Raw genomic sequence first — 21,886 nt, 5'->3', positions numbered from 1 at the left:
GCAATACCTCTGTGATGAAAACAGGTTTCCTGCCAAAAACCTAGCATTCTCTTTCCATGTGTGTATTATATTTTCTGTGCATAAAAAAGTGCCATTCTCTCAGCAAAAAAGCCACCTGCATTTTTTCCCACAGACTAACCCTAAATAATGATGATGATGATAATAATAATAATAATAAGCCCGGAATTGCTAATAATCTTTCGAAACTGTCCACTTCTCAACAGCTTTCTTACGGCGCAAGTTGGAACCTTGTATCTGCAGCTCCTTCTGCTTAGAGTCCCTCAGGAGCTCTCCATGGTACTCAGCTTATTTTGGAAGCATGCATTTTGCAAGTACCAATGCAACCAGCAAAACCCATGTTGTGTAGGGCTAGGATACTGGGAGGCCATGGTTCGAATCTCTGCTTGGCATTGGAAACCCACTGCGTGACCTGGAACAAGTCACAGTCTCTCAGCCTGAGAGGAAGGCAGAGGCAAACAAACCCCTCTGAACAAAGACTTTTCCGGCTACTCTTCTGCTTTAGGCCTGTGAGAAATGTTTTTTCCTCTCCACCCAAAATGTGAGACAACAGAGGTCTCTGGCAGATCATTCAAAGTCCCCCTGCAAACTATATATCCCAGGATTCCAAGGGCTGCCAATGTGATACCAAGGTGCCATAGTTGCATCGTGCAAATCCCCTGCTGCCACTGGCATAGTTGGTGAAAAGGATATCAGGAGCAGCAATACAACTCAAGTGTTGGCTACTCAAACTTGGGCTCCGGGACCACAGATGTTGCAGCTACTCACTTGGCACCACCTTGATTTCCAAAGTGGTGTTTCTCCTTTGGAGAGTCAGCATGTTTTCTACTTGGCAGGTGTAAGTCCCTGTTTTCTCCAGAGTAATGTCATGGATCAGCAACTCTGGCCCTCTGCCACAGGCCTGGCTGTTGAAAAACCAAAGGTAGCGTCCGCTGGGGAAGATGCTTGCTGTGCAGGAGAGCTTGATGTCCGAATGCTCAGCATGAAACCTTTCATCCGGCTGGATCACGGGTGGATCGGGGCCATCTGGAGCAGAGAGGTGAGACAGAGAATATGAAACTGGAACTGGAGATGGCACACAAATCCCTTACTTTTCCTTCAATGCCTGGGGCAAAAATCTCTACATGTATCATTGGCCCTCCATATTTGCAGCTTTGGCTTTTGCAGATTTGTGGTTTTGAACAATATGGTCTCTCTAGGAATTTCTAGGAATCTTAGGTCCTTCAGTGCAACTCTGCCAGAAGTTGATCATAGAGTTGTGCAGGAGAACATAGAGGTTCCTAGAGAAAACACTTCTCTAGGTTTTTGTAGGTCTTCCAGCATGATTCTATGATCAGCTTCTGGCAGATATTGACCATAGAGTTGCACTGGAGGACCTGGAGATTCCTAGAGAGACATTCATTCAGGTGAAAAGAATATTATTTCTTTACTTGCAGTTTTTCCACATTCTTCGGGGTCCTTCACCCCAAAACCCAGAGAATGTGGAGGGACACTGTAGTTCCAGAACAAGACACTTACAAGCTTGTAAGTGTTTCCTATTCACATTTGCCGGCTGAGTCTCCCTTATCTGGAACCTCAAAATTGAAAATATTGCGGCTAAGACAGTAACACTTCTGCTTTCTGTTGGTTCCTGTACACCAGCTTTCTTTCATGCACCCACGCTTTTAAACTATTATGTCTAAAATGACCTCCAGGCTATGTGCATAAGCATATATGAAACATAAATGAACTTTCATGTTTGGACTTGGGTCCCGTCTCCAAGACGCCTCATTCTGCACATGCAAATATTCCAAAATCCAAAGAGAGTTACTCACAGATCACCTCGATGTATGCGACATCGCTTATTACAGAGCCGGCAAGGTTGGCCACCTGGCACTGGTACCTGCCAGCGTCCCCACGGAGGGCGGATCGGAGAGACAGCGTCCGGTTGTCGGAGGAGAGCTGGATTCGAGGGTTTTCTGCAAGAAGCTGCCCGTTCCAGAGCCAATGGATGTTGCTGAGTGTCGAAGAGGTGATGCAGGTGAGGCTGACAGAGCCAAGGGTCTCTCCAAGGATAGGACTTGGCTGGGCAGACACAGCCGGCTTGGCCAGAAACTCTGCAGAGAGGAAAAGGTGGAGAAGAGAATCACTACCAAAATGTGTATTTGTGTATATGAATGTGTGTGTGGTCAGAATCCTATTGGTGTCTTGCAGATGTTCTCCAACAGAAGTGGCTGATACTTTGGTCTGATGCAGAATGGCTTTAATCATTGTGAAGCCAAAGACTTTCATGGCCAGCATCCATAGTTTTTTGTGGGTTTTGGGGGCTCTGTGGCCATGTTCTGGAAGAGTTTCTTCCTGATGTTTCGCCAGCATCTGTGGCTGGCATTGTATGAAGATGCCAGCTACAGATGCCGGCAAAACGCCAGGAACAAACTCTTCTAGAACATGGCCACAGAGCCCCCCAAACCCACAAAGAGCTATGACTCTCATCATTGATTGATTGATGAAATGAACCCAGACCCCACTTTTCTCCCAGCAAGGCAGCTCTTATTTAAAACAAGGAACAGTTTACAGAGAAGCAAAAAAGATTAATACTGTACAAAAGTTAGAAGGGAATTCAGCCAAGGCTGTACTGGAAGCACAGAAGGTAAAAATGAGTTATAAGTGTAGTTAAAATATAAGAAAACACAGGTTGGGTCTCCCTTGATTCTGGAATTCTGAAATCTGAAATATGTTGAAATCCAAAACTGTCCCAAATGGGTGGCTGAGATAAGGACCAGCAACCCTTGCTGACATTACCTCTTCTACGCAACCATTAAAGCGTTGGTTCCCAAAGTTTGGTCCTCCAGGTGTTTTGGACTTCGGCTCCTAGAATTCTTGGATGTTGGCCAGGTTGGCTGGGTCTTCTGGGAGTTGAAGTCCAAAACACCTGGAAGACCAAACTTTGGGAACCATTGAAGGACAGGAGACTTCTCCAGCCCTGTTCCCAAAAGGGATAGAAGAAAATACAGAAAATGGAGGATAACCCATACCAGAAATGATTAGGTGCGCATGCCCAAATTTAAAGCTCCCAGGTCCTCCCTCTACCACTGTATAGTTTCCAGAGTCCGTGGTGGTTAAGTTCTTGAGATGAAGGGAACACCTTGAATCCACAGTCTCCTGGCCAGTATAGGAAGGCCCATTGACCTGCCTGGCATGTGGAGGCAGGTAATAGGTGAAGATCTTGTTCTCCTGGTTGGATGTCAGGCCCCGGTACCAAGAGCAAAAGACCACGTTTTTGAAGGCACCTCCTGGCCTTAGGACCACATTGTGGCCTTCGACTGGAAACAATGGTTCCCATGTGATGGGAATTACGGAGATCTCGCCCTGGACTCTTGTTAGCAGGAGGGAAAAGGCCAGGATGGAAACTGTGGACAAAAGAGAGAAATGCGACATCACTTTCGATTTCACGTCATACAAATTGCTTGTTTGTTTTAAGGCTTTATGAGCCTCGCTCTGACCTAAAGTCTCCAAAACCGGTTTATGATGTTGCAAAGGCAAAGAATGGACAGGAAAAGCACAATCAGTGAAATAAAAAACGACAGACAGATTATAAGTTGTTATTTTATCATTTTTGCTGCTTTTGATTTTAGATTGTAAGCTGTAAGCAGGTTTCATCTGTATCTTGGTTGATGACTATGTAAAGCACTGTGTAAATTTATGGCGCTCTATAAATAAACCATAATAATAATAATAATAATAATAATAATAGTAATAGTAATAGTAAACAAGGTTCGAAAAGACTTGATACCTGCAACAGAAAGCATACGCTTCAACCATCCCAGTTTGGCAAGGAAAGTGCGGATTGATCCTCTTCCATCCCACTTTCACAAGCGCTTTTAAAATGCCCTGGTTTCCCTCTCCTCTTCCCACTTTCCCCCTTGGTCCTCAGCTTGCTTCCTTTGCTGCAAACTGAGTTCAAGATGCAAAAACTCAGTAAATTGGGGTGGGGAAGAAGACCAAATCTTGCTCTTCCCAGTCAGCCCAGACAAAAGTAAACTGCTGCAGTCTTGCCTAGCTTTTGAGTCTTTCCTCATTGATAATGTTTGCCCTCCTGGCCTCACTCTGATCTTATTTGGCCCCAGATCTCCCAGTTTTTGTATATGAAATGTTGGAGAGAGGCACAAACAGAGGTAACTAATAATTGATGGATGAATTTAAATTATCTCTAGAGGACCAAGAGGATGATGGTAAACCTGCTTTAAATCCAATTCTGGAGGAAAGTGGGACAGTAAATAAATAAACAGATGACACAAATGGACTTTCCCTGGCAGATGTCATACATTTCCCTGGGAGATGCATGGCCACTCTTAGTGGTTTGAGCAGTGGGCTGGCTCTGTAAGACAAGGCTTGAATCTAGGTTTGGCCATGCAAACCCATTGGGTGAACCTGGGCAAGTCACATTCTCTCAGCCTCAGAGGATGGCAATGGCAAAACCTTTGTGAAGAAACCTGTCAAGAAAACCCTCTGATAGGATTAGCCATAAGTTGGAAATGATTAGAAGGCACACAACAACAACAACAACAACAACAACAACGACACACCTTTAAAACCAGGTGAGAACACTGGCTCAGGTTGAATATGACTATATATATATATATATATATATATATATGCATATCTTGACCCAGGCTGCTTGTTTTTCACAGCCCACATGTGTGGACTTCCATTTGGTCTTTTCTTTCTGGTGGGCATTGGGGTTCCAATCTCCTCTCTTTGGGATTTGTTGCATATTTTCAAGTCACTTATGACTTATGGCAACTCTAAGGCAAACCTATCATGGGGGTTTTCTTGGCTAGATTTGTTCAGGAGAGGTTTGTCATTGCCTTCCCCTGAGGCTGAGAGAGTGTGACTTGGCCAAGGTCAGCCCAATGGGTTTCCATGGCTAAACTGGGACTTGAACCCTGGCCTCCAGAGTCATAGCCCAACCCTCAAACCAGAGATTATTTCCCAGTTTATCCTGTACCTTCCAGTTCCAACCAAGAGCTCAGCCTTTCTGGGACTCAGTTCACCCTGGGATCCCTTTGGAGCCCTGTTTTCTCACCTGTCCTGAGAGGCACCTGCCAGACGTTCTTCCACCCACAGGTACTGCATGTCCCATCCATCTTGGAGGGGAATAACTCTGCCCTGTGTGTCTTGGAGTCCTGGGTTTTCTTGCTGTTCCTGGACACCAATATTCAACTCTGGACTTGCCCAGACGCTAGCTAGCATCCGTACCAATCGAGTGGGAACCAAGCTCCTTCCATGACTCAGCTGCTGCCTTGAGGGTTATATTCCCTTGAAAGCAGCTGATTTCCTGGGCCAAAGTTGACGGGTGCAATAGAAGCCGAAAGAACGGTGTACCAGGAACCTCTCCAGGTTTATGGACTAAAATTTGGGCCTTCGTAACCATGACGAGAAAACATCACCCGATACACAGGCCAGGCGATTGGCCACCAGGTTTATGGCAAACCTTTTCCTCAACATTCCTTATCAATTTGGATTATTTTGTTGCCATTGTTAAAGGGATTTTCTTTTTCCAGGCAACTGTGTCCTGTTTCCTTTAAGGCAGCATATAATCACCAACTTCTTGTTGTTGTGTGCCTTCAAGTCCTTTCTGACTTATGGTGACCCTAAAGCAAACCTATCATAGGGTTTTATTGATGAGATTTGTTCAGAGGAGGTTTGCCATCACCATCCTCTGAGGCTGAGAGAGTGTGACTTATTGCCCAAGGGCACCCAGTGGGTTTCAGTGCTGGGCTGGGAATCAGACCCTGCTCTTCACAGTCGTAGTCCAACACTCAAACCACTATACCATGCTGCTTCTCTAAAGAGGAACACCATTGCATCATGTAATGCATCAAAGAAGAAAAAGCCCTCCCTTCCGACCACCATCTTGAGGGGGAGAGAGGCCTGTAATGTTTTATTTTGAATTTGTTTTGTACTTCCTGTTGTACACCGCTTTGATCTAATTTGGAAAAGCGGTATATAAATAAACATTATTATTATTATTATTATGTATCACAGCATACAGCTCCACATTTGTTAGAATCATAGAGTCATAGAATTGGAAGAGACCACAAGGGTAATCGAGCCCAAGCCCATTCTGCCATGCAGGAACTCACAATCAAAGCATCCTCGACAGATGGCCAACTAGCCTCTGCTTCAGGGTTGTGATACATCAGAGTGAACCTGAAGTTAGTAGTCAACGTGGTTGGAGTCTTGGACCAAAACAATGTTTAATTGCTTGTTCAACAGGGGGAAAGGCACTGGGTGACCTTGGGCGAGTCACACTCTCTCAGCCTCAGAAGATGACAATGCGGGCAAAGCTTCTCCAAACATGGCAGGAGGTTGAACTGGATGGCCCTTGGGATCTTCTCCAACTCAACTCAGCGATCCTGTCATTCTGTCACTGCAGTCCATGAAGACTCATGCCAAATAAAAGTTACTAGTCAGGCGTAGAGAGATCTTGTAGCACCTTTGAGACTCACTGAAAGAAAGAAGCTGGCAGCAGGAGCTTTCCTAGGCTTCAGTCTACTTCCTCAGATGCATTTAGATATAACAACAACAACAACAACAACAACATGTAGCAAGATCCTGTAGCATCAGAGAGATGGAGGCAAAGAGAGAGTAAGGGAGGGAGGGAAACCTTGTTGGCAGTTGGCAGTTGACAGTTGGAATATTTTCACCCATCCCCTGATTTGTACTTTCCGCCTCCGTTTTCCATTTCCCCTGAGAAAGTCCTGAGCAAGCAAAATCTACACATTCTTGTGTTAGGCAACAATTTCCCCTTTGAACCACCTGCACTGCGCTTCCCATCATTCCCATCAAACTCCAGTAATATGTGTTATGCAACTCTAATAGGCTTGTAATTCTAAAACACAATTGCAATGCTATATGGATTCAGTTGCAGAGAGATCTTGTAGCACCTTAAAGACTCACGGAAAGAAAGAAGTTGGCAGCATGAGCTTTTTTAGACTAAAGTCTACTTCCTCAGATGCATTTGGTGGAGTAGAAGCCAGGGACAAACATATAGATGCCATTTCAGTTGTCAATTCAAATTCAAAATCCTTTGTGTATGGAAATGAAGTGTCAAGCCCAGTTTTAACTAGGATCTTGTATGAACAAAGGCTGCTAGTCAGGCCTTGCAGGACTCTTGGTTGCTTTTGCTGCAACAGACGATCAAAGATTAGCACTGACATTTTTAAAAAGGTATCCTGCTTGCAAGAATAGCAAAGAAGAGGAGGAGGAGGAATGAATCTTAATGGATATGGTAAGCTATCAGGTAGGAAAATTCCAAGTATCACACAACTGATATAATTCTTGGGCATGTTACCGTATTTGGAGAATGCAAGTATTCAAAACACCAACAAAACTAGTGAGGGGAAAATGCCTTGGGAACCCAGCTGGGTCCCAGCTGATCTGAGGAGTTGCAGAACCACAAAGACCATTTTGTACACAACTTTGCTTTTTGTGTACATTAGAATGATTTGGGTGGTTTGGAAAGTGCTGTGTTGGATCATCTCCAAGAGGCTCAGCCAAGGAGGACTCGGCCCCTTGAACGTGAATTGACACTGACCTGGCACACAAGGCAAAGCAATCTGGGCTGTGATTCAACCATAAGCACACACTGCCTCTTTCCTTTCATTGGAAGGGCCTCCCTTCTCCTCTTTGGATCCGAATGACTCCCTGAACGGTCACCCAGCCCTTCCCTGACCTAAGGCCAACAGCTCAACCTTTGCAGCTGGAGATGAGCAAAAAACAGGAAGAGATTGCTATGCCTCCAGCCAGAGCTCCTAGGAAAGGCCGACATTTAGCCCACAGGCCAAGGGTTGGGTTGCTCCTAAACTGCCCCCCAAATTCCTTTGTAAATGATGTGTTTATGAACCGGAGAGCCAGCACAGTCTAGTGGCTTGAGCACTAGGCCATGCCTCTGAAGACCAGGGTTCAAATCCTTGCTCCAGTAACCTTGGGCATATTGAGGGGTGAGCAAGCTTGTTTTCTGCTGCTCCAGAGAACAGGACCCAATGGAGCAATGGATGCAGGCTCCAGGAAAAGAGATTCCAGCTCAACATTAGGAGGAACTTCCTGAGATTAAGGGCTGTTTGACAGTGGAACAAATTCCTTCCTTGGAGTGTAGTGGAGTCTCCTCCCTTGGAGGCCTTTGAACAGAGGCTGGTTGGCCATCTGTCAGGGATGTTTTGATGGAGAGTTCCTGCATGGCAGAATGGGGTTGGACTGGATGGCCCTTGCGGTCTCTTCCAACTCTATGATTCTATGATTGTAGTCACACTGTCTCATCCGCACTTTCTCACCTTCCCTCTGCCTTTGTGTCCAGTTCCGTCCAATGAAACATTTTTGATGCAGCACCGGCAATGCAAGGTTAATGGAAGTCACTTTGTAATACAGGAAAATCTCTCTGGACCTGCTCAGAGGATTCTTACTCTGCAAGTCCCAAGATTAGAGCCTGGTTCTAGATCAAAACCCTCACACTGCTAAACGGATCGTAAAGACAGACATATGGAGGAACCTTCGTCTGTTGCCGACTCATCTGTCTTGTGTATACTGTGATTTACATCGCTCTGTCCACCAATTTCCCCCTTAATTTCAACACTAATGTATTTTATTGTTTTTTAAATGCTGATTATTTAATTGTAAGCTTAGTATCGGGATGGGGGGGGGGTTGGGAAGGGACTAATTTTTAATTTTATTGTATTTTCTATATACTTTTTATGGTTGTAACCCACCTGGATTCCTTGTGGTTGGGCAGGCTATAAATAAATCATTTATTATTATTATTATTATTATTATTATTATTATTATTATTAAGTGGGCGAACCCATTCCTCAAAGTGACCCTACTACCCCCATTCTAAACATTCCCCTGCCAAGCAATCCAGCCTCCATGGGGCATTCATTGGTTTGCTCCAAGATGTGAAGGAAGAGAACTGGGGCAGATGGAACAGCAAGATGGAAGGGTGCCATCTTGTCTTTTCCTTCAGATAGCCAGATAGCCTGAGATGGCTCTGGTCTCCATGGAATAGAATGACATATTCATTTTAACTGGTTTTTAAAGGGAGGGCTGAAAATAATAATAAAAATAAGTGCAGGGAGCAAAGGAGGAGAAGCAAAAGACATGCATTTTTTTTACTGTGACGTGTATTATTTTTTTATTTGAGAAATGAATAATAGGAAATATTCTTTCCATGTGAGCAGAGGTTCTCCCAGGATGCGTCTACAAGTATTGGCCGCCATGCTCCAAACTGTCTCCTTTGTTTGGGAAAAGAGGGTGTTTTCAAGCTGAAGAAGCCAAATCCATTTGTAGCCTTTTGGGGAAGAATGGGGTGAGCCCCTAAAATCACTCAGCCGAGGGTGAAAGGAACAGCTTTTATCTGAATGGAAGAAAGTGGTCCAAGCTAAAGGCAGCAGAAGAGGAGATGCTGGTTGGTTCATCCATAAGAATCGCTTCTTCATAGACATGTGGGCCTCCGTGTTGCAAGGTCTGGAAATAAAATAGAGATATGTCAGGTGGAAGCAACACAATCACACACCCTCCAAAATTTAACAGATGGAAATGGGGACCCATGCAGCCAAACAACATCAGACTATGGTCAAGATGGCACCATAGCGCACCTTTTCACTGTTGAGCAAAACCCATCAATAGGCTCTCAATCTCGCTGCTATTCCATTGCTAGCTTTGTGTGATAAGTCCCTTCTGCTGCAGTTCTGCTTCTCAGGCTGCCACATGCTGGGAGTGGGCATGATCCTGCTCCTATGCAGCAATTGTGGCTGCCAACACTTTCTTGAAGCTGCCTGCCGAGTGCACATTCACACAGCAGCCAACTCCGAGAAGTGGTTGGCTGCTGCATTCACTTGTCCCTCCCCAACTTCTTCTTGGAAGGAAGCATTTTGCAATGTGGAAAACAGGTCATGCAACCATGGATCACCAAAGTGCTACAGTGGTGAAAAGCGTGACAAGAAATGATGCCAAACCAGTGTGCTTTCACCGTTAAACTAGCACAATTGGGACAGGACAGCAGGCTGGTGTGATAAAGTCCATAGAAGGAAAAGAGGAAGACCACATTATAGGTGCACAGATGCCACCAAGGAAGCCATTGCAAGACCTGAGCAGGGCTACAGATAACAGGGAGACGCAGAGGTCTCTCCTTCTTGAGTTGCCACAAGCCAAAGTCAACTTGATGGCAATTAACAACAAGTAGAAAGAGCTGGACTCACTCACCGCAGTGATAATCTCTCCTTAAAGGACAACATTCCCATGGGAAGAAGGTGCGTATGAGACCGATGCAGAAGCCGTTTCCTTGCCTTTACGATTAATCCCTGCAGGAAGGAGAAACCTAGGAATCAAGCTCTGATGGGAACACCAGCCAATTCTCCTCTGATGGCCATCTCTGGGCCGATGTCCTCCAGATACGTCAGACTACACTGGGATTTCCCCTTTGGGGTTAAAAATAATAATAGTTGAGAAAGCCCCACTTTTAACTGAAGCACAGAGAGTGGAAGAGCGGTTTGCTAAGGCTGTGGCATTAGCCCAAACTAATGTCTGTTTTGAGAGATAAGCTAACTAATGTTATTTTTTAAAGATTGGAAACTGTTTATGGACTTTTTGATCACTAAGAAATCCAGCAGTGTAATAATTTGTGGTTATGGTTATTAGTAATTCTAATAGGATTATTTAATTGGATCTCGACTTCAGAGACATAACTGTGTTTTTATGGAAGATATCAGGATGCAAAGGGATCTTGAGGCCAACTGAGAGAAAGAAGCTGTAGCACGAGCATTTGTAGACTTGGTCTACTTCCTCAGATGCAGCGGGATCTGCAAGGACAGAATAATATGCTTCTTTTTTATTTCTGTTTCCATTACAGCTAGGATGAGGGAGCAGAGCCCTATTGAGTTGCTTGTCCTCCCTTCTTTCTGTCCTCCCTCCTTTTGCTTTCCCTCTGATTCCAAAGCCTTACTCACGGAGAAAGAAGTAAGCCAGGGCTCCCACCAGCGCCAGTCCCACAGCCAAGCTCCCGATGACGATCCCAGCAATGGCTCCAGATCCCAGGCTGTCTGGAAAAGGAGGATCTGAAGAGCAAACCATATATTTTTGTTAGGATTTCAGGGGTACCATTTTCAAAGGATAGTGCTCATATTGTGGCCTGTCATCGGGATTCTGGCTTATCTTTGCAAAATGCAAGGGGAAATCTTTGAGAGAAAAATCCGTTAGTCTCAAAGGTGTGTGTGTGTGAGACCTAAATCACACAGTTAGTTTGAATGAGCATGAGAGAGAGGAGAGTTTGCATGCAGGAAATCCCTATCTATCCAAGGATGGAGAAGAAGAATGCAAAAATCTTCCACTAGGTTCTGGGGTGGTGAGTTTGGGCGGTGTAATTCCCTCCGTCTTCCCAGGTCACTGAGCCAACTCTGAAGGTTTCTTCATATCACTTTTATTGCAAAACCACAGAACCGCTCCTCTGGGTTGGGAACAGCAGAGCACAGCAGAACCAACTGGGAACTTTGTCCCAGGGTGACGATTCCAGATTGAATAATCTCCCTTGCACTTTGTCAAGGAGTCCAGGCAGGAAACAGGCGCACGGCTGTAAAAGTCTTTTGTCTCAGAGCAGCATCTTCTTGAGCCTGGCCTTCCTCTCGCTGCCTTGGGGGCCCTCTGGCCCACCCTCCCACTTCTCTGGGCAGGAAATTTGGAGCTACATTAAGCTCTAAATTAAGATCTAAATTGAATCAGAGCCATTTCATGCTAAGCAAATGTTGACTCAGAGCCATTTCACGTAAAGCAAATGCTGCCCAGCACCAGTTGCTCAGTGGTTGCAGATGGCTTCTGTATCCGGGGAGTGTTGAACCCATGCTGTGTTTTAGTCTATAACATCCAGTAGTTTTAAGGCAACACCCCAGCTCTGGGCATGATGTTGCTGAACATAGATATCACCAAAGGACTGGAAAGAAAATGCACTTAGAAAGAAATGGAAGAATTGGAGACAGGGCAGGATAAAACAGAGGCGAGAACTGGACCGGACGACCTGGTGGTGGTGACCCACAGATACTCACAGACCACAGGGACATATAAGACGTTGCTTATTTTGTTGAAGGCTAAATTGAACACTTGGCACTGGTAATTCCCAGCATCTTCACGGAGAACCTGTTGGATGGCCAGGGTGCGATTGCGGTCGGAGAGCTGGATTCGGGGGCTCGTTTCCACTCGACTGCCGTTCAAGAGCCAGCTGATGTTGGCATGGGTCGCCTTGGTGTCACATGTCAGTTGAAGGGAGTCAAGGGCCTCTCTCGGAAAACGTTTGGAAGAGATAGACAGCGTGGGTTTGGACAGAATCTCTGCGGATGGAAAAGACAGAGCGTCACAGTTAGCGTTGCCTCTTGGGCAAGAGAGCAGCAAAGAGAATGTGTGTTGGTTAACTTTGCAAACAGGTTTTTTGGAATGCAGGATATATAACCAAGTCAAGAAATTGTCCAGAAATGGGCAATTTTACAGAACTAGGAGGCATCTTGGCATCATAGTCCTCCTTCCACTCATCATTGCAAGAAATCCAGAGCTAAATGACCATATGAAGGGCAACGGCCGTTTCATGTTAAGCCAAGGAGTAAGTTAGAAATGCTGCTCAGCAAATGTTATTCAGAGGAAGCTGATGGCTTCTCTGTCTGGGAAGCAATGAAGCCAGAATGGAACAAACCATAGCCTGACTTACCATCAGGTGGTGCAAACCTAGCCAATGTGTCCATAACGTTCACTCCAAAGGAAGGACCTTTTTCAAAATCCAAAAATTGTGGCTCATTCCTGCCAGCCTGGATCACTTTGTCTTCATTGAAGACCTCAAGAGTTTTACATCCCCAAATGCGGCGCCACTAATGTGTTGTTGAGCCACACACAACATTCCTAAGGCAGCATTCCCTTCATCCCAGAGTTATTGCACCGTCCCAAATGAGGCGAGGACTTGTGTGGTTAAAGGGCATGAAAGGGACACCTAAGTGGGCACAGTGAAGACTATTACTATTTCACTTCCACATCTTCCATGGGCAAAAAGAGGGAGGTAGAAGAACAGTTATCAGCTCCCATCTTTGGTGATGCAAAAGCTGGCATTTTCCTGGCACCTCTTCTTGGAGGAAATGAATTTTGGGAGAAGGTGAGGCTCTCTGGGGCAACACTCAGGGCTACCTGGAAAGTCAGTAGTGGAGAAGATGGCTCTTGCTTACTTACTTACTCCAAGGATACTTTTCACGTACCTACGACCTGGAGGTCCAGTGTCAACGTTTCTTCCAGCCCAGGCCCTTCCACTTCGCGTGTGTAGGTTCCCGAGTGCCTTACTTCTACCTTCCGGAAGCGAATGGAGCAGTCCCAGTCCATGCGCTCATGCCCTGTGTAGCCAGGCCCATACAGTGAGGGCAAGATGCTTGCAGGGAGGGAAAGGCTAAAGATGAGGCCCATAAAGCCTGTCCCTCGGTACCAAGTACATCGAGTGGCGTTTTCTGGGAGAGGATGGGATCTCAGGGCGAGACTGTCTCCTTCCACCAGAACCATGGGAGGCTCAGGGGTCCCATTGTGGGCTCCAGGGAGCAGGAAGCAGAGGCTCAGGAGGGAGGCTGCAGGGAAGGAAAAGAGAGGGAAAGGAAACCCTTGGGGCAGGAAAACAGCCCTTGGAACTAGAAAAGCCAAAGGGACAAGGGAGGCCAGCTCCAGGATCAACCTTAGGAGGACCTTCCTGAGAGTAAGGGCTCCTTGAGAGTGGCTTTGGAGGCTGTCTTTAAGCAGAGGCATCTGTCAATGGGGGCCCTTTGATGGAGAGTTCCTGCAGGGCAGAAGGAGGGGCTGGGACTGGACCAGGGCCCTTCCTGGGGTCTCTTCCAACTCCAGGATCCGAGGATTCTGACCCCAAAGCTTCCAGCAAACAGGGCCATCATTTCGAGCAGAGGCTTTTTTTCAGGGGTGGGGGTGGCAGGGGGTGGCTGGAAAGGTCTCTCCAAAGCCTTTTTCTCCCCACATGAGGCTCTTGCAAAGGGGGCTCAAACAAATGGGGGGGGGATGAGAGAGAGAGAAGGGCTGGCTGGCTGCCCTCCTGGGTTTGGGAGGGAAGGAGAGCGCCAAGCAGCAGCCCCTTCGGGACGGAGCCTAGGAGCCCAGTCCCTCCTTCAGGAGCCCCTCAGCCCCCTTCCCTCAACCCCTCGCCCCTTCCACAACTTAGTCGCCCCCTTCCCCCAGGAGCCCGGCCCTGCTTCCTTCCTTCCCCGCCGGCGGGGCGGCTCACCTGCCAGGAGCTGGGCGGCCCCGGAGGGCTCTGCCCCGCCACCGCCACCGCCAAAGCCCCTTCCCAGCCCCATGCCAGCCGAAGAAGAAGGAGAAGGCTCCCCCGAGAAAGAAAGAGAGCCTCCCGAGTCAGCCCTCGGCCATCAAGGGAAAGGCTGTCCCTTCTTCCCGGGAAAGAGGGCTGGCCCCGGCGTCGAGGGAAAGAGAGGGCACGCCTGGCCCCCCCCCTTGCCCTCTGGGCAAGCATTCCCCAAGGATGCCCTCTGCTGGGCCAGTGCTCCTCTCCATTGCCTCCCTTTGGACAAGGTTTCCCTCTGGCTGGGGAAGGCTCTCCTCCTTCTGGGCAACAAGGGTTCTTCTTCACAGTGTCCTTCGGAGGGTGTTCCTGGGGCCAAGGTCTGGAAGAGTTTCTCCAGAGCAACGCCAAAAGGACAGCAATCAACTCCACAGAGCCTGAAGCTATGGAGGCCGGCCATGAAAACCTTAGCCCCGCTAGTCCCCAGGGTTCCCCCCTTTGCCTAGGGGCCAATGAGTCCCTAGGGGCAAGTATGCTTTCTCTACGGGCAAATGCTGTCACTTGTTTTAGTGCCCACCCTCAGAGTCCAGCCCTCTGCCCAGCCCTGGGTTTCACAGATCCACTTTGGCCGAGTGTTTCAGACAGTGGGCCTTTTGGGGGGCTTTGGCCTTGTTTGGCCCCCTCCACCATTTGCTGCAGGCCAAGCAAGGCCCACTCCATCCCTCCCAGGAAGAGAGGCCCAGAGCTGAGGGGCAGCCGCCAAAAAGACCCCCGGCTTTTCCCAAACTTTGGGAGCGGCAGCAGAATTCCATTCAGAGCTCCCAGAGAGAGATTACTCTTTCCCAGGAGGGAGCCAGCTTGAAAGAGCAAGCATGGCATGGCCTTTCTGGCTTGTCAAAGTTCATCCTTGCATCAGTTGATAGCGTTGTTTGAAAGCGGGGGGGGGGGAATAGGTTTTTGGAACCCACCTCCCAGCAGCCCTCCCTCTGCGTCTCTAGGGATTACATTGGCCTGGTGTTCCCCAAAACGCAAGGGTCCTGGGAGGGCACCCCCACAATGAACCACAGAATCCTAGAGTTGGGCAAGACCCCAAAGGCCAGCCATGCCATGCCATGCTCCTTACAGCAATGAAGTCCCAGGAAGGACTGGGAGAATGACATCCCACCTTCCCCTTTCCCCACTTTTCCTGGAGGCCAATGGGATTTTCTCAGGGTCAATAGGAACAACAGAGACACGATTGATTGATTGATATTTATTTACTTATATTATTTACTGATCATTTCTTTCTTTATTAAAATAGTTTATATCCCACCCTGGATCTGAAGATCTCTCAGCAGTACAACCAATTTAAAATCAATGGAAGACAATAAATAGCAGTAACTGCAGTTTAACAGATTTAAATTATCATTTCTCTCTTAAAACCAGGTAATTTAAAGCCTGTTAAAATAGGGGTTTATCACATGGAGGGCGAATTGGTAATATCCCATGCAGAAACGGGGTTTTAAAATCCAGGTGTTATTTATCAGATGCATTGGCGCAAAAGAGAAACAATGTGAAAATAATCCGAATGGAAAGCTGCTTTCTACTTTCGGGGTTTAGCAAAAGTGAAAAGGAGCTGGTTTTGACAACTTCGTGTTTGGGCTATTTTTGAGCTATTTCTCTTTCAGGCAAACATTGTTTGAAAAAACATCCCAGAAATGTCCCCCCCCCCCCCAATTTTCTGTTTGGGTTCACGCCGAACGTCGTCTGAAAAACAATGGGCAAACGTGGGTTGTTTTCATTTTTAGTTTCTGCACGGGATTCGTCCCGTGTGATAAACTGCCTAGTCTCCTTCTTGGGAGATTTTCAAACAGAGCTATGACAGGTATCTTTGGGGAGTGCTTTAGTTGCGCCTTCTTGTGGCGAAGGGTTGGACCTGTGGCCCCTTCCAGTTGTAATAAGATTCTGTGATTCTAATGCTCAGAAATCAGTGTGATTTAGCATCAGGACAGAGGTTGCAGGAAGGCTGTGGGCAGTCAAGGCAGGTCTAGAGCCCTTGGAAGAGCCACTGGCCGGGTGCGTCATGAGGTCTACTCGCATGCCACCAGGATCTCAAGGGCAGCGCTTGCTGTGTTGCGGGACAAGAGATTTATGGCTTGGCAGGTATAATTCCCGCTCTGCGCCCGGCTCACGTCTCGGAGGGCCAGCTCTGCCCCACTGCCACAGCTCTTCCCGTTGAAGAACCAGGTATATCTCACGCCTGGAAAGGCATCCGCCACGCAGAAGAGCTTGATGTCTGAATGCTCATAGTAAGCGTTCTTGGACGGCACAATTGCAGGTGGGTCAGGTCCATCTGGGACAAAAGAGAAGGATGCAAACAGGTGAGGATTTGTGAACTGGGCTCAGGTTATTATCAACTCCCAGTCCTGGGAAAAGAGCAGGATAGAAATAAATGTAACAAACAAACAAACAAACTCTCTTCCTTTCCCATCACCATCTGAAAGATCTGTTCCTGGGAGGAGACCTACTCTGAAAAACAGTTTTAGGAAAGACAAAAGTGATCTCTGAATTGAAGATCCCAGGTGAAGAGACAGGACACAGAGGGGAATATCTACCTACCTACCTAATGACTATAGATATGTGTCCCCCCATGACTGCCTAATTTTAAATGTTAACTCTGTTTATTTCAAAAGTTTAGTTAATTTAAACTATAATTTGATGATTATATTTTAGTTAAGGGATAAGGGAGGGAATTTTAATCTGTATGTGTTATGTATCTGTAAACCGTCTTGATCTTTTAGATAGGTAGTATATAAATACATTTATTACTACTACTACTACTACTACTACTACTATGTGACTAAAACATCCTGCTTTTTGCCCCTTTAACGTAGCCTTTGCTAATGTGGCTAATCTGCCTGCACCCAAGATTTCTCTTTTAATTTCCAAACACACAAATGTGGTGTGTGTATGTGTGTTTGAATGAGAAACTGTGAACAGCTGGGGCTGATATTTAATACCTAATGCCACCACAGGCTCCATCCCTTGGTATCTCAGGTCTGCCTTCAGAAACCTCAGGGACTGGGATGATCCTGAACTGGCAACCCTAAATCAAAGATTCCCTTTCAGAGAGAGAGAGAGAGAGAGAGAGAGAGAGAGAGAGAGAGAGAGAGCAACACCTTCTCTGCTGCCCAAACACACCTTTCCCTGCACAGTCTTAGCGGAGGTTGTGTTGCCCCATTCCTGAAAGAGCCTACAACAGGGCTAGATCCACCCAGAAGCTTCCAGGAATCCAGCTCTTTGGAGTCCTGATATTGACCCTCCCTTCCATAACCTGGCACCCTTTTACTCAAAGTCATGAGCAAGCCATTTCTGCCATAAGATATAACATGAAAGATGAAGACAGCACAGCCAAGTTAATGAGAAATCCAGTGAGGCAATAAAGGCAACCCAAGGAAAATGCCAGGGCAGGTCTGCCTGGGCTCACCAGGCAGTGACCAAGTGAGAGCCCTGGAAAAAGGGGACTGAGTCAAATTCCTGGAGGAGCTGGCCATCAGGGGATACTCGGTGTGATGGTTCTACCTGTCTGCATGTCCATCATCCACCCACCCACCCATCCCTCCATCCATCCTCACTCTCTGTCTCTCATCTATCTCTCATTTCTCTCTCTCTCTCTTTCTATTATATGTTGTCTTCCTTCCTTCCAGAAAAAGAGGCAATGTGCCTTTGAACACCAGTCACTGAGAGACCCTTGGCAACCTGCTACTGGCCAGACAACAGGATTCTGGGAGTTGCACTCCCAGAAAGTACAACTATTCAAAAGCTTGGGCCAAACCAGAGAGCCCCATAAGAAAAGCACTGGTTTTCTTCCAGGAATGAGGTAAGAGGCCTCGCTCTTTTCCTGACCAGTGAAGACAACGCATTGGAGCAGGATCTGCTACATACCCCTTCAAACTCCAATTGGCACCAGCAACCACAAACCAAAAAACAAAAGTGGCTTTTAAGCAAACCCTTTGGGCTTGATTTTCTCCAAACCTTCAGGGGTGTGTGGTAACAGTTGCCTTAGGATTTCAAAACTGGTTTTAAATGAGCCAAATAAGCTGTTTACTGTGTTTAAATTATTTTAATTTCATTTAACTGATTTTGTTGTACAGTTGTCTAAGATCTTTATAAGTTAGGACACACATATACACCCACACACCACCAACCAACCAACCAACCAACCAACCAAAGGAGACGATCACTGGGGCAGAATCATAGAATTGCAGAGTTGGCAGAGACCACAAGGGCCATCAGTCCAACCCCATTCTGCCATGCAGGAACTCTCAATCAAAGCATCCCCGACAGAGTGAGGTGATGGCCATAGAAACAACATACTCACAGATCACAGGAACATATAAGCCATCACTCATTTTGTTGAAGACTTGGCACTGGTAATTCCCGTCGTCTCTGCGGAGAACCTGCTGAATGGCCAGTGTGCGATTATGGTTGGAGAACTGGATTCGGGAGCTGCTTCCTACTGGCTTCCCGTTCAAGAGCCAGATGACATTGGCACGGGTAGCCCTGGTGTTGCAAGTTAGTTGAAGAGAGTCCTTGTGCTCTCTGGGGAAAGGGTTGGAAGAGATAGACAGTGTGGGCTTGGACACAACCTCTATGGGGGAAAAGACAGAGCATTACAGTTGGTGCCATCCATTATGCAAGAGAGAGAATATACCTTGGTTACTTTACCATGGCATGTGATCCAACCAGGGACCAACTCCTGCCCCCAGATGCCTTGAAGTACATGATTCCAGTTAATTGCCAAGACAGACATACCTCCTCTCTCCTGCAATTACATTCTTAATGCTGCCCATGCCCCCAAACCATCCTAGGTCCTTGTACCCACGGTGGAGAAGTTGCTGGAACATGCACATATTTGATACCCACAACCTGTTTTCCAAAGCCTTTTCAGCCCCTTAGTAAAGATCTGTGGCACAAGCTGCTTGTGCATGGAGAGATCATCCACAACTTCAGCAGCAAAACGTACTCACCTGACCCCCATCTCACACTTTGACAATGTGAACAGGCCTTTCATTGGGCAACACTTGCTTTAGGCAGCTTCACAACGCCAGCAGTGTCCATCCATTTGCTCTAATTTCTTTAAGTGATTATTGGCATGGATTAGCCAATTTTCCCAATGACAGCTAGGCAAACACACCTTCATTCTTCTCCACGTCAGGAACATAAACTGCTGTCATTAGTGTTCTGGCTCCAGATAAATTTGGGGAAAATTTGGCTCCACATAAAATTGGGAAATTTACTGCAGCATAAGCCACACTTCTGGGCTCAGATGGAATGGCAAGTATGACTTAAACAAGCTGGGCTTTGTAAGCCAACAACAAGCCAGGGCCTTTAATGGTGGCCTATGGCTGGCTAACAAACCTGGTTTGCTAGTGAAGATGGACTGGAACAAAACAAGGCCAGAATTCAACAAACCACAGCCTGAGTTACCCTTAGGTGCCAACCTAGCCATTGGGTCTATAACAGTCAATCACAATGAAGAACTCTTTTTAACTTTCTCCACCAAATGTGGTTCATTTCTGCCAGCCTGAATCAACTTGTCTTCATTGGAGTCTGAAGACCACAAGAGTTTTACATCCCAGAATGTGGCGCCACGAATGTGTTGTTGAGCCACACATAACATTCACAAGGCACTGTTCCCTTCATTCCAGAGTCATCACACCATCTGGACTAAGAAGAAAGGACTAGTATGGTTGAAGTGTATGAAAGGGGCATCTAAGAGTAAAGAGTATTTCACTTCCAAATCTGATAGCTAGAAGGTGGAAGTAGGAAGGTTGTTGCCTCCCATCGTCAGTGATGCAAAAATAGACTCTTTCCCAGAACTCCTTCTTGGGGGGAAATGAATTGTGGGAAAGGGTGAGACTCACCAGGGAAAACTCTCAGAGCGACTTCAAAATTCAATGAAGAAGTTGAAGGCTTTCATGGCCAGCATCCATGGTTTTTTTGTGGGTTTTTGGGGCTCTATGGCCATGTCTTAGAAGAGTTTGTTCCTGACGTTTCACCATCATCTGTGGCTGGCATTTTCAGAGAATGCTGGCATGGAAGAGAGTGGGATGTGTATACACACACACACACACACACACACACACACTGTGTGATCCTGGGTGGGGAGGAGTGATTTCCACGTTAATCTGCGTATTGTTCTGTGGTTGAATGGCAAAGTCTCAGAGTGGGAGGCTATGCAAAGAAGATTTGTGTTTAATCAGAGACCCATTGTCTGCTAGGAAAAACCCTGGCCCCGGGTGCTTTTCATTTGCATTTTACTGGGTCTTGATTTTAGTATTTTTCAGGACTGGGAGCCAAACTTTGCTAAGGTTAAGGGCTGGTTCTTTCCTGTTGAAGCTGTCTTAAAGTTTGAGGATTTCAGTGGCTTCCCTGAGCATTCTGGCCTGACAGCTGTTGGCATTCTGCGAAAACCGCCCAGGATCAGGGGTTTCCCCAGCAAACAATGGATTAGAGATTGAAGCCAAGGAAGAGCATACATATGGCCAGCAGCTGCAGTAGGTCACTTCCCTGTTTTCCAGTTTTACACACACACACACACACACACACACACACACAAATGATTTCTATAATGAAATGGCTTTAGGTCAATTGGCTGAACATGATTTTGCATATCTGAGTCAACAGCTCAAAAGGCAGACACAAATCCTCTTTGCATATCCTCCCACCCTGAGGCCTTGCCATCAACAATAGGGAATCACTCCTCCCAGCCCAGGGTCACACAGTATACGTGTGTATACTCTCTTCCATGCCAGCATCTTCTGAAGATGCCAGCCACAGATGCAGGTGAAATGTCAGGAATAAGCTTTTCTAGAGTATGGACTCATAGCCCGAAAAGCCCACAAAAAACTATCAGTGAAGGTGGCTGCTCTCATAAATGATGCATGGATAATGCTTTAAACCTACCTGAGACCACAATGTCTGCTGTCCCCATTTCCAATGCCCCAGGTCTCTCCATTTCAAGTGTATAAACTCCAGAGTCGCTTGTCTTTAAATCTGTGATTCGGAGGGAGCAGTCTGAGTTTCCAGTCTCTCGCCCAGTGAAGCCAGGTCCTGTTGTCTGCCAAGTGAGTGGTGGGAGGTAATAGATAAGGATGAGGTTTTTGCCAGGATCTGTCCCTTGGTACCAACGGCAACTAATGGAGTTTGCTGGGACAGTTGCTGGTGTGAGGGTGACATTCTCTCCTTCGATTGGCTCCTGTGGATCCGCCATGATATTTGTAGTCCCACTCTGGGCTCCAGCCAAAAGGAAGCAAAAACTCAGCATGGAGGCTGTAGTGGGGAGAGAAGGGAGGTCACTTCTAGCAAAGCATCCTTTTGAGGCAAAAGTCCAGGAACCCCACTGCTTCTGAACTCATCTCAAAAGTCCTTTTCCTGCTTTTCCAGAGAGACCTTAACAGGTGTGGAGGAATGCATGCAATGCCCAGATTTGTAGAACCCCAGAATGCCAGCGTTGGAAGAGATCCCAAGAAGGGTCCTGATCTAGTCCAGCCCCTTTATTCTGCCCTGCAGGAACTCTCCATCGAAGCAGCC

General features: G+C 46.8%; 2 protein-coding genes across 2 annotated transcripts; both read right to left on the bottom strand.

Annotated features, from left to right (window-relative positions):
- Positions 1–9,179: 9,179 nt before the first annotated feature.
- Positions 9,180–14,454, bottom strand: LOC121915007 (carcinoembryonic antigen-related cell adhesion molecule 1-like). The gene is made up of 6 exons (XM_042438822.1): positions 14,297–14,454; positions 13,278–13,634; positions 12,090–12,371; positions 11,001–11,108; positions 10,258–10,355; positions 9,180–9,519 (listed from the first exon to the last, which is right to left on the bottom strand). Exons 1-5 carry the CDS (start codon positions 14,367–14,369, stop codon positions 10,276–10,278), a joined length of 900 nt encoding a protein of 299 aa, XP_042294756.1. The 5' UTR covers positions 14,370–14,454; the 3' UTR covers positions 9,180–9,519; positions 10,258–10,275.
- A 1,092-nt stretch (positions 14,455–15,546) lies between these two features.
- Positions 15,547–21,871, bottom strand: LOC121915008 (carcinoembryonic antigen-related cell adhesion molecule 6-like). The gene is made up of 3 exons (XM_042438823.1): positions 21,260–21,871; positions 18,672–18,941; positions 15,547–16,643 (listed from the first exon to the last, which is right to left on the bottom strand). The coding sequence occupies exons 1-3, from the start codon at positions 21,618–21,620 to the stop codon at positions 16,381–16,383; spliced, it is 894 nt and encodes a 297-aa protein (XP_042294757.1). The 5' UTR covers positions 21,621–21,871; the 3' UTR covers positions 15,547–16,380.
- Positions 21,872–21,886: the final 15 nt, after the last annotated feature.

This window comes from Sceloporus undulatus, chromosome 9, assembly GCF_019175285.1.
Source record: "Sceloporus undulatus isolate JIND9_A2432 ecotype Alabama chromosome 9, SceUnd_v1.1, whole genome shotgun sequence".
Classification (NCBI taxonomy): domain Eukaryota; kingdom Metazoa; phylum Chordata; class Lepidosauria; order Squamata; family Phrynosomatidae; genus Sceloporus; species Sceloporus undulatus.
This window is presented reverse-complemented; position numbering and strand designations above follow the sequence as displayed.